The 12242-nt window shown below is 42.8% G+C and overlaps 1 protein-coding gene across 2 annotated transcripts in view; it reads left to right on the forward strand.

Moving 5' to 3' along the window:
- Window positions 1-6796, forward strand: part of LOC124777056 (serpin B6-like) — a 51454-nt gene extending 44658 nt beyond the window's left edge. For both annotated transcript variants that reach the window (XM_047252327.1, XM_047252328.1), the window contains exon 8: window positions 6363-6796. In XM_047252327.1, coding sequence (XP_047108283.1) covers window positions 6363-6511 — 149 coding nt within the window. In that variant the 3' untranslated portion in view covers window positions 6512-6796. The remainder of the gene's footprint in view (window positions 1-6362) is intronic.
- The last annotated feature ends 5446 nt before the right edge of the window (window positions 6797-12242 follow it).

The following is a 12242-nucleotide window of genomic DNA, read 5'->3' on the forward strand; positions in this document are numbered from 1 at the left end:
TAAAGTTCAGTCTTGATCACAACACTTATGTCTCAATAAGACACTTATTGAGACATAAGTGTTGTGATCAAGACTGAACTTTAGTTAAAATATAATTCCAATCTTGGGCCACGACAACAAAAAGAAGGGAATTCTCACTATACTGGAAGAATATTTAATACAGAAGGCCATGAATAAAAATGAAAATTTTCTCAATGACAAAAAGAACGACAACAGAATATCAATATTCAAACTAATCCACAGTCTAACATGAAAAGATGTTAAACACTTAAATAAATAATGAATAAAATTTACGCACTCACTCACACACACGTACTCAAACACACAAACACACACACAGACAGTGCTCCACTACACACCCTTCCCCCATACCCATCCCAGCACCATATTTCACTCTGCATGACTCTTAGCATATGACCAAGAGCAGTGCAAACATGTGCAGTTTTCTGCAGTATAGGTTATGTGGAGAGAAGTATTTACTTGAAGAAACCTATGCCATGTGCTTTTAGCACGTATAAAACTACAGACGACTGGATGAACAGATCACAAAAATGAATGTGAGTGGAAAACACAAACAGATAACTGTAAATAGAAATAGCTAGAGATACACAAATCCAAAAATCACCACATACGTCACATCAAAATATACAGGGTTATTACAAATGATTCAATGAGTTCGAAAGCATCGTTGATGCGAGCTCGCAGTTCTGGCACGTTTCTTGGTAGAGGAGGTTTAAACACTGAATCTTTCACATAACCCCACAGAAAGAAACCGCATTGGGTTAAGTCGGGAGAGCGTGGAGGCCATGACATGAATTGCTGATCAAGATCTCCACCACGACCGATCCATCGGTTTTCCAATCTCCTGTTTATGAAATGCCGAACATCATGATGGAAGTGCGGTGGAGCAGCATCCTGTTGAAAGATGAAGTCGGCGCTGTCGGTCTACAGTTGTGGCATGAGCCAATTTTCCAGCATGTCCAGATACACGTGTCCTGTAACGTTTTTTTCGCAGAAGAAAAAGGGACCGTGAACTTTAAACCGTGAGATTACACAAAACACGTTAACTTTTGGTGAACTGCGAATTTGTTGCACGAATGCGTGAGGATTCTCTACCGCCCAGATTCGCACATTGTGTCTGTTCACTTCACCATTAAGTAAAAATGTTGCTTCATCACTGAAAACAAGTTTCGCACTGAACGCATCCTCTTCCATGAGCTGTTGCAACCGCTACGAAAATTCAAAGCGTTTGACTTTGTCACCGGGTGTCAGGGCTTGTAGCAATTGTAAACGGTAAGGCTTCTGCTTTAGCCTTTTCCGTAAGATTTTCCAAACCGTCGGCTGTGGTACGCTTAGCTCCCTGCTTGCTTTATTCATCGACTTCCGCGGGCTATGCGTGAAACTTGCCCGCACGCGTTCAACCGTTTCTTCGCTCACTGCAGGCCGACCCGTTGATTTCTCCTTACAGAGGCATCCAGAAGCTTTAAACTGCGCATACCATCGCCGAATGGAGTTAGCAGTTGGTGGATCTTTGTTGAACTTCGTCCTGAAGTGTCGTTGCACTGTTATGACTGACTGATGTGAGTGCATTTCAAGCACGACATACGCTTTCTCGGCTCCTGTCACCATTTTGTCTCACTCCGCTCTCGAGGGCTCTGGCGGCAGAAACCTGAAGTGCGGCTTCAGCCGAACAAAACTTTATGAGTTTTTCTACGTATCTGTAGTGTGTCGTGACCATATGTCAATGAATGGAGCTACAGTGAATTTATGAAATCGCTTCAGTCATTTGTAATAGCCCTGTATATAATTAGATAATTTTATATTTATTGTAGACCACTGAAGATGCCTAACATGAATAGTCGGAACATGTCTGCACTCAAGAATAAATTTCAGCTGTAAAAGACGAAAGTTTTGATCTTGCAATTCAGCTGGCAAGTTGTGGATTACGTATCACTAAAATGTACCAACTGCTCAACGTGATTATTTGTCTTCCAGGTTCCAGACAGCCAGATGGTCGTGTGAGGAATGTGTTGCATTTAACTCTATTGGTATATAGCAAAGAGATCAAAATAGATGGTAGACGAATGTTGCAAGAGTAATTTGAAGTTACTGATAGTAAACCAGTAAAATCCATAGTATATTTTCTGACCATGTTCACTGCAAGCGTAAAGAGTGTATTGATGCTCATTTGTGGCTCAATCGTTTTATCGTTCGAAAACATATTTGTTACCCGTCTGCCATACATTTTTATGACTTTGCACTTATCTACACGCTGGTACATTCAGCTCAATAGATCTTGACGACTTAAAGCCAAAATCATGATTAAATAAAGAAGTCTGTACGTTCAAATGGCGGAGATCTCGTTAAAAATACTATCATACGACAGTGGTCCAAAAATATGAGGAAATTATCCCCAGCATGTGGTTATGCCACATCTCCGCAATACCCTTTCTTCCAGGAGTGCTAGTCTTGCAAGTTTTCCAGAACTGTTAAGTTTTGAAGGTAAGAAGCTGTGAGGCAGGTCGTAAGTCGTGCTTGGGTAACTCAGCTTATAGACCACCTGCCCTAGTTCGAGTCTCGGTCTACACACAGTTTTAATCTGCCAGGAAGTTTCATGTCAGTACAAACTCCATTACAGAGTGAGAACATCACTCTAGAGATTTAACAATCTTGGTGCATTATAAAAGTTTATTAGTTCTTATTATCTTAGCAGCTACTGGACTCTGCACTAGATACCAACTGTAGTGAAAAATATCAATATGCATACGTATTTTGTATCTATCATGTGAGCAGAGACGTTGCTCAAATACCAAGATAATGAAGATGGAGGCCTTTTCCCATTGCATAGTTAACGCATTGCAGCCCCCTGAGGTACGCTTGTTGTTGTGGTCTTCAGTCCTGAGACTGGTTTGATGCAGCTCTCCATGCTACTCTATCCTGTGCAAGCTTCTTCATCTCCCAGTACCTACTGCAACCTACATCCTTCTGAATCTGATTAGCGTATTCATCTCTTGGTCTCCCTCTACGATTTTTACCCTCCACGCTGCCCTCCAGTGCTAAATTTGTGATCCCCTGATACCTCAGAACATGTCCTACCAACCAGTCCCTTCTTCTTTTCAAGTTGTGCCACAAACTCCTCTTCTCCCCAATTCTATTCAATACCTCCTCATTAGTTATGTGATCTACCCACCTGATCCTCAGCATTCTTCTGTAGCACCACATTTCGAAAGCTTCTATTCTCTTCTCGTCTAAGCTATTTATCGTCCACGTTTCACTTCCATACATGGCTACACTCCATACAAATACTTTCAGAAACGACTTCCTGACACATAAACCTATACTCGATGTTAACAAATTTCTCTTCTTCAGAAACGGTTTCCTTGCCATTGCCAGTCTACATTTTATATCCACTCTACTTCGATCATCATCAGTTAGTTTGCTCCCCAAATAGCAAAACTCCTTTACTACTTTAAGGGTCTCATTTCCTAATCTAATTCCGGCAGAATCACCCGATTTAATTCGACTACATTCCATTATCCTGGCTTTCTTTTGTTGATGTTCATCCTATACCCTGCATTCAAGACACTGTCCATTCCGTTCAACTGCTCTTCCAAGTCCTTTGCTGTCTCTGACAGAATTACAATGTCATCGGCGAACCTCAAAGTTTTTATTTCTTCTCCATGGATTTTAATACCTAATCAGAATTTTTCTTTTGTTTCCTTTACTGCTTGCTCAATATAGAGATTGAAAACCATCGGGGAGAGGCTACAACCCTGTCTCACTCCCTTCCCAACCACTGCTTCCCTTTCGTGTCCCTCGACTCTTATAACTGCCATCTGGTTTCTGTACAAATTGTAAATAGCCTTTCGCTCCCTGTATTTTACCGCTGCCTCCTTTAGAATTTGAAAGAGAGTATTCCAGTCAACATTGTCAAAAGCTTTCTCTAAGTCTACAAATGCTAGAAACGTAAGTTTGCCTTTCCTTAATCTATCTTCTAAGATACGTCGTAAGGTCAGTATTGCCTCAAGTGTTCCAACATTTCTACGGAATTCAAACTGATCTTCCCCGAGGTCGGCTTCTACCAGTTTTTCCATTCGTCTGTAAAGAATTCGCGTTAGTATTTTGCAGCTGTGACTTATTAAACTGATAGTTCGGTAATTTTCACATCTGTCAACACATGCTTTCTTTGGGATTGGAATTATTATATTCTTCTTGAAGTCTGAGGGTATTTCGCCTGTCTCATACATCTTGCTCACTAGATGGTAGAGTTTTGTCAGGACTGGCTCTCCCAAGGCTATCAGTAGTTATAGGTATGCGTAGAGGTACGCTTATGGCACATGAAAAGCTTTCTTCAAAGAAGGTAGGTGCTGCAAGCAGGTGATGCACATGAGAATCTCCGGATTAATATCTGCCAGCGTATCATTCTGAAAGGAGTGCCTACCATTGTCTGTAACGCTCCTTATGGTGTATGTTGGATGCTGAACAGCAATGGAACGATTTCTGCTCTGTGCGACCAACGCGCTGAAATTAATCGGGCCACTTTAGGGGCTAAGCGGACGGTGTCAGGGACAGTGGCGTCGTGAAGCAGGAGCGCCAGGTGCTGAAAAACCACCAACTTGGCGCAGCTTGCTACCAATAACGTCTGTTTACAGTTAATATCAAGGCAAAGTTTTGAAAAAGAAACTTGTTTGAAAGAACACGGAAAATAAGTAAACGAGTTTTAGTTGCGGTCAAACTCTTCAGTGCTCTCATTATAAGCGATCACCTTGTGATAGCTGAAAGTAATTAGCAGTGACGACTATTTGTAGGGTTTATAAAGTGCAACGACTCTCTTTCAGTTTAATTTCAATTCTGTTATACACTACAGGCCATTAACATTGCTACACCAAGAAGAAATGCAGATGACAAACGGGTATTCATTGGACAAATATATTATACTAGAACTGACATGTGATTACATTATCACGCAATTTGGGTGCATAGATCCTGAGAAATCAGTACCCAGAACAACCACCTCTGGCCGCAATAACGGCCTTGAGTCAAACAGAGCCTGGATGGCGTGTACAGGTACAGCTGCCCATGCAGCTTCAACACGATACCACAGTTCATCGAGAGTAGTGACTGGCGTATTGTGACGAGCCAGTTGCTCGGCCGCCATTGACCAGACGTTTTCAATTGGTGAGAGCTCTGGAGAATGTGCTGGCCATGGCAGCAGTTGAACATTTTCTGTATCCAGAAAGGCCCGCACAGGACCTGCAACATGCGGTCGTGCATTATCCTGCTGAAATGTAGGGTTTCGCAGGGAGCGAATGAAGGGTAGAGCCACGGGTCGTAACACATCTGAAATGAAACGTCCACTGTTCAAAGTGCCGTCAATGCGAACAAGAGGTGACCGAGAGGTGTAACCAATGGCATCCCATACCATCACGCCGGGTGATACGCCAGTATGGCGATGACGAATACACGCTTCCACTGTGTGTTCACCGCGATGTCGCCAAACACGGATGCGACCATCATGATGCTGTAAACAGAAACTGGATTCATCCGAAAAAAATGACGTTTTGCCATTCGTGCACCCGGGTTCGTGGTTGAGTACACCATCGCAGGCGCTCCTGTCTGTGATGCAGCGTCAAGGGTAACCGCAGCCATGGTCTCCGAGCTGATAGTCCATGCTGCTGCAAACGTCGTCGAACTGTTCGTGCAGATGGTTGCTGTCTTGCAAACGTCCCCATCTGTTGACTCAGGGATCGAGACGTGGCTGCACGATCCGTTACAGCCATGCGGAGAAGATGCCTGTCATCTCGACTGCTAGTGATACGAGGTCGTTAGGATCCAGCACGGCGTTGCGTATTACCCTCCTGAACCCACCTGAACCGTTAACTGTCACTGGATCTCGACCAACGCGAGCAGCAATGTCTCGATACGATAAACCGAAATCGCGATAGGCTACAATCCGATCTTTATCAAAGTCGGAAACGTGATGGTACGCATTTCTCCTCCTTCCACGAGGCATCACAACAACGTTTCACCAGGCAACGCCGGTAAACTGCTGTTTGTGTATGAGAAATCGGTTGGAAACTTTCCTCATGTCAGCATGTTGTAGGTGTCGCCACCGGCGCCAACTTTGTGTGAATGCTCTGAAAAGATAATCATTTGCATATCACAGCATCTTCTTCCTGTCTGTTAAATTTCGAGTCTGTTGCACGTCATCTTCGTGGTGTGTCAATTTTAATGGCCAGTAAAGTAGATCTGTACTTGGGTACAAAATAAAAAATAAAAACAAGTTTTAAGCCATCAATGCAATTAGGTATGGTAAATTATTGAGTTACACGGAATCTGAAATGTTGATTTATCTGTTGCAGGTGTTCATTTTGTCCCAGCGCCAAGTGTAATTACAACGCCTCCACCACCGATCTTTTTCAAGGCAGACCATCCTTTTCTTTTCTACATACTGGATCAAAAGACGAGGGCGGTGCTCTTTGCTGGACGTATCTCCGATCCCTCACATTAAGAAGCCTACAGTGGTCCAGTATGAACACATTGTTTGCTGACACCACGCCAGTTCTCTGCACCTCACCGATATTTCCTGGTGACTGTAGTCGGTGCGGTCTATCAGTTTATCATGCATTTATGTAACCTTGCACTGTATTCAAGAAAACTTATACATCACTTTAGCGTTGTTTCGAACCTCTAAATAAAGGAAAATGATTAATACACATGTAGAATAATTTTGTTACAACTTTTCATTACAGTTGTAAGAGTACAAAATTCAATAAAAAACATTTGTGTATTCTAATATTTCCCACACTGCATCAATTTCTGTGTACAGGTGAGAGTACATCAGCAGACAAGCGCGTCTTCTGAATGACACTTCCGATGTTCTGGTTGTTGACAATGCTTAAGTTCTGCTATATGTGCAGATAGCGGACAAAAAATATGGTAACTGTGGTGTCACCGCCAGACACCACACTTGCTAGGTGGTAGCCTTTAAATCGGCCGCGGTCCGTTAGTATACGTCGGACCCGCGTGTCGCCACTATCAGTGATTGCAGACCGAGCGCCGCCACACGGCAGGTCTAGAGAGACTTCCTAGCACTCGCCCCAGTTGTACAGCCGACTTTGCTAGCGATGGTTCACTGACAAATTACTCTCTCATTTGCCGAGACGATAGTTAGCATAGCCTTCAGCTACGTCATTTGCTACGACCTAGCAAGGCGCCATTACCAGTTACTATTGATGCTGTAAAACATGTACCGTCACGAGCGATGTTCACCAATTATGGATTAAAGTTAAGTATTCCAGCAGCTACGTACGTTTTTGGCTATTCTCATTTCCGTGTCCTGTTCCAGACTTCACGCCAGTCTGCGTGAGCTTAAACGCGTGCCTTTCGGCTTCCTCCTAGTGGATTGGCGGTCTTGCCAGTCCACAACAGTAACACCATAAACTTAACACATTACGATGCTCAATACGGTGGAGTAAACCTGTTGGCATCCAAAACAGCTTCCAGTCGTCTCGAAATGGATGACCGCAGGTCCTGTAGCATTTTGGAGCAAATCTCATACCATTGGGATATGGTGAAAGAAGGTTGCAGCGCTGTGGCCCAATGCAGACCACCACAGATGAGCTATGTAACCAGGTGAACGCAGCGTGGATGGCTATGCAACGGGACGCCATTCGCGCCTTATACGCGTCGATCCCATCCTGCATGGAACATGTTATCGGGGCCCGCAAAACAATGGTAACTTCAGGCAACGGAGATGGAGTGGATAGCGATGGTACACCTTTCTCTCCAGAGCAGTGCACGAAGATGTGGTGACTGTCGTGGGCAGGAGAGATGCGGCAGTTTACCCTCATGCTCACAAAATTAGTCCTGAACGACGGTAGCTGTGTGATTAGGTACCCTGACGGGAAACAGCATCACTATTGGGGAACAAATATTGTGTCATAGGATTTATCTGCACCGAATACGGATCGCAGCACCACAACTGCAGCACTGACATTTCCGCCAAAAGCAAGTTAGGGTGCGCCAGTCAGCACCACATGGCAGCCATGAGATGAATAGCCTAGAAACTTCTTCTACGTCCTCAGCTTCCAATTTAAAAAAGTAATTAAAAAATCCCCAAGCGTAGGGGATGACTCAATGCTATTGCCAAAGTGACGAAAGAGAATATTTCTTTTTTCACGAAAAAAAGAGAGGAACACAACATAAACATCCCACTCCTGGTGAAACAAACAAGAGGTTGATAGTGGTCTGATGTACAACCTACTGATCGTCATCTTCGATCCAAGAATGGTGCCAGAGGTGACTTATGTGACTCTATACACTATAAATTTGGAGGATAAGCAACTGACATTCTCATGCTGCTCAGGTGGTGCCATGGCGTCCCATCTTTTGACGTCCACTTAGAAATTTCAAAAAATGCCATTCTAAGTTTCTCTCTGGGGAGAGCAGTTGAGGCATGGTGGTCTCTGTCCTCAGTAAGGGCAGGCACCAGTTCTAGCCGACAAAAGCACTCAGCTGACCGTGGCAACACATTCATGAAACTGTTCAACTTCCTGGAGATGCTGATCCCATTATATAAGACTCACTGACTGCCTTCTGCCGACAAACAGCAACAAGGGGCAACACTGAGAAAAAACGCAAATCTTTCCTTCCAATGTATCCACTACTCTCAATAAAATAACCACGAAACAGTGGCACAAAGGTGAATTAATACCATCCCTCAGGGTTGTACATAGTCCAAAAGTATGAACTTGAGGTGTCATATTGACAGTTAAAATGTTTTATTAATATCAAAACATTAACACCAGGAGTCTCCATTCAACATGATATGCAGGGTGAGTCATTAACTATTGCCACCTAGAATAACTCCGGAAGTATGATAGTAGCTGAAACGTTGGTGGGACAAAAGTTACATGGGACATCGGGGGCCATAATGTGACGTTGGTTTTTTGTTTCTAGGTGGGGTCGCGTCAGAGATATGAAAGTCAACTTTTTTTTATATATAAACGGGATGTTATAGTTTGGTACTTATTTTCTGATAGCGGCTATCGAGACGAATCCAATGATGTTTAACAGTAAGGTCTTTGTAGGGGTCAACGAAGGTCAAAAAGGTGGCATGAACGTCCATTTACAGAAGGTGTTCAAAGTGATGGCCATTGGTATGAATGTAGTGCTGCAATCTTCTAATCGTGGGTTGAGTGGTATTCCTTATCACATCGACACTTATTGAAGCACATGCTCTGACAATTCTCTCTTGCATATCTTCAGGTTTAGTTGCAACGTCTTTATAAACAATTTACGAATCACCACAAGGAAAAATCCAGAGGCGTCAAGTCTGGCGAACGAGCTGGCCGCCACACATCTCCTCGTCGAATCCAACGATGTGGGAATCGTCCCTGCTACTCATTTCTAGCCATCAGCGAAAAATAGGCCTTACACCCGTCGTGTTGATACCACATTCTGTTCCTTGTTCCTGAAGGTATTTCTTCCAATAACAGACCTAATGTTTCTGGCACGAACATGCTGTACTTCCTACCATTAAAATTTCCTTCGATGAAATATAATAGTAAGTTTATTGCAGCCAAATAGCCTTACAAATTCAATGTACAGTGATAATAATAAGATAAATTAGAAATTTCGCATATTGTGATTTGCATATCACTTATTGTTCGTGTCCTTTTGGCACAGAGCTCTATATGGTAACGTTTGCAAATTTGGTGACACAGTTTACACTCACACATTTCGTTTGGTTCATGATGTGACGTGTTGTTGCAAATAAGGTGGTGGAAACCATGGACTGCCAATCTGGTGAACACGTGTCTCATTTCTAAGTTTTCCTTTGTCCATGTTCGGTCAATCATGGCACCTGTGCTGTAAAATTCTGGAGGTACGTCTTGCCGTTTTTCCTTCAATGTTTTAAGTAGACTTTCCAAGGCGCTGCTATTGGGTAGCATCAGGGTTGTCCGAAAGTCTTCAATGAGGAAGGGTTCCCTCGCCAGCAGGTATACAAGTCTCGATCGTGTTATTTTGGACACTACTATTGCTTTCTTTATATAGGTCGCCTTCACTCTTTCTAGTGTTGTTAGGTTGTTCACTGTAAGATGTGGTCCAATAATTTCTATGCCGTACGTCAGTATTGGGAAGATTTTGGCTGTGAATAGTGCCATTGCTGTCTCTAGGCTAAGGGATCTGATGTATTGTATTTCATATATTGCCATTATTGCTTGCATTGTTTCTCTGTTACATGTTTTGTGAAACATTTTGCAGTTGTTTGTGTTGTGACCCCTAGGTACTTGTAGTCCGGTACAATCTTCAGTTTTCTCTCTCGTATGAAGATCCCAGCTGATGCAGGTGTTCTTCCTCCATTTCTGAGTACCATCATTTCTGTTTTCGCCACATTTATTTCGAAGCCGTGTTCGACACACCAATCTTAAATATCGTTTATCGCTTCTTGTAACTTTGCAATATTCTTTGCACCTATTACAATATCGTCTGCATATGCATATGAGACTACACCCTCCCTTTGGGGTATTCTTCCGCTGCAAGGATAAATAACAGAGGACTCAGTGGGTCTCCCTGTAGTACTCCGTTTGATTGGAGTAGCGGCCCGATAGGGAGAGATTGTCTGATATTCTTACTTCGTTCCATTGCAGTATTGCGCTTATAATTCGTGTCCAGATGTTGTTTTTTCCCAGGGTTTCCTCTAGTTTTTTGGTCATTAATTTTCTGTTTATAAAGTCAAAGGCTTTTGTAAAATCTATGAATACTACATAGAACTTTTATCTGTCTTCAAGGGCTTCCCATACGCTCTTTAGCAGGAGTCCTATTGCTGTCAGAGTTGATCTTCCCTTTCTGAATCCCATTTGGCTTTCGGGGAGGTGTTTGTCGATTATTTGCTTAATGCTTTCTGTTATTATTTTCGTGAACACTTTGAAAGGTAAGTTTTCAAGGGCTAAGCCTCTGTATTTGCTAGGGTCCTTGGGGGTGTCCTTTTCCTTTATAAAGCACTTTTACTGTTGACTGTCTCCACTGTTCCGGAATGGAGGCTGTTTCTATACACTTATTGTGGAGTTTTGTCCACATTGGCGTTAGTATTTGGGCAGTGTCTTCCAGATATTCGCTATAAAGTCTGTCAGGGCCTGTAGCTTTTTTACTCTTGGTACTGTTAATGGCATCTTTGATCTCTTCCGTAGTCAATGGGATCCAATCCACAGTTGTTTGCAGCACTGTATCCTCTCTGCCCTCCTGTCTCCCTCTTGGTCCTTCCTTATTCAGTACGTTATCGAAGTGCGTCTCCCACATTTTCATGTCTATGTAATGTGTTTCCGCTCGTTTTCTGGGGCGTAGCACAATATATGGGTCTTTTGAGGCTTCTTCCACTAGTTTCTTTCCTTCTTTTGCCCAGAATGATCTCTTCTTTTCCTTTAGAGTTTTCTTATAGATGCTTCGTTTTGCGGCGTAATTCCTGAGTATTAGTTGATGTAGGCTTCCTAGTACATCTTTTCTTAGACTGTAACACTCTTTGTCGAACCATTTTTTCGCTCTTCTTTTGTATCTGGGGTTGGCGGCTTGTCTTAGGAGTTCTCCTATCGCTTCTGTTGCTTCCTATAGTCGCGAATTGTCTATTAACATTTCGATGTGTTTTATATGATCGGATTCTACTTCCACTTTCCCGACGTCTGTTGTTCTCGAGAGTGCTTCTTCCTCCTTTTCATGCCTTTTTCGCCATGCTCCTTGGATATTTATTTCCATAGGGATATGTTTCCGAAGTGGTGTGTGGTTTTCAGTTCTGAGAGGTGATACATTACCCCTAATTGGTCCCCTTATGAACGCAATGTCTATTGTACTTTTGCCGTTGCGGGAAATGTATGAAGGTATGTTGGGATTGTTTAACAGGATAAAGCCTTCTTCCAGCAACTTTTCCACTGTTACTTTTGCTTTGTAAATTTGTACATCCATTCTGCAATTTAAGTCTCCAGCAATATTTATTATGTTTACTCTGAGTGATCAGCTGGCCTATTTCATCTATTGTATCAATACATGTTTTGCTCGGTTGGAAGTATGCTGATATTATTGTAATGTGTTTTGTTTCTGTCAGGAGTGTATGTTCTTCTTTGATAGTTGCAATTATTGGCGTTAATTCCGGTTTTATGAGTACAGTTATTCCTCCACTGGGTCTTTCTCTGTCGCCTTGTTTTGCATGGAGATGAGTATAGTAAAATTCTGGGTGTTACCAGCCT

Source organism: Schistocerca piceifrons, chromosome 2, assembly GCF_021461385.2.
Source record: "Schistocerca piceifrons isolate TAMUIC-IGC-003096 chromosome 2, iqSchPice1.1, whole genome shotgun sequence".
In the NCBI taxonomy this organism is placed as follows: Eukaryota; Metazoa; Arthropoda; class Insecta; order Orthoptera; family Acrididae; genus Schistocerca; species Schistocerca piceifrons.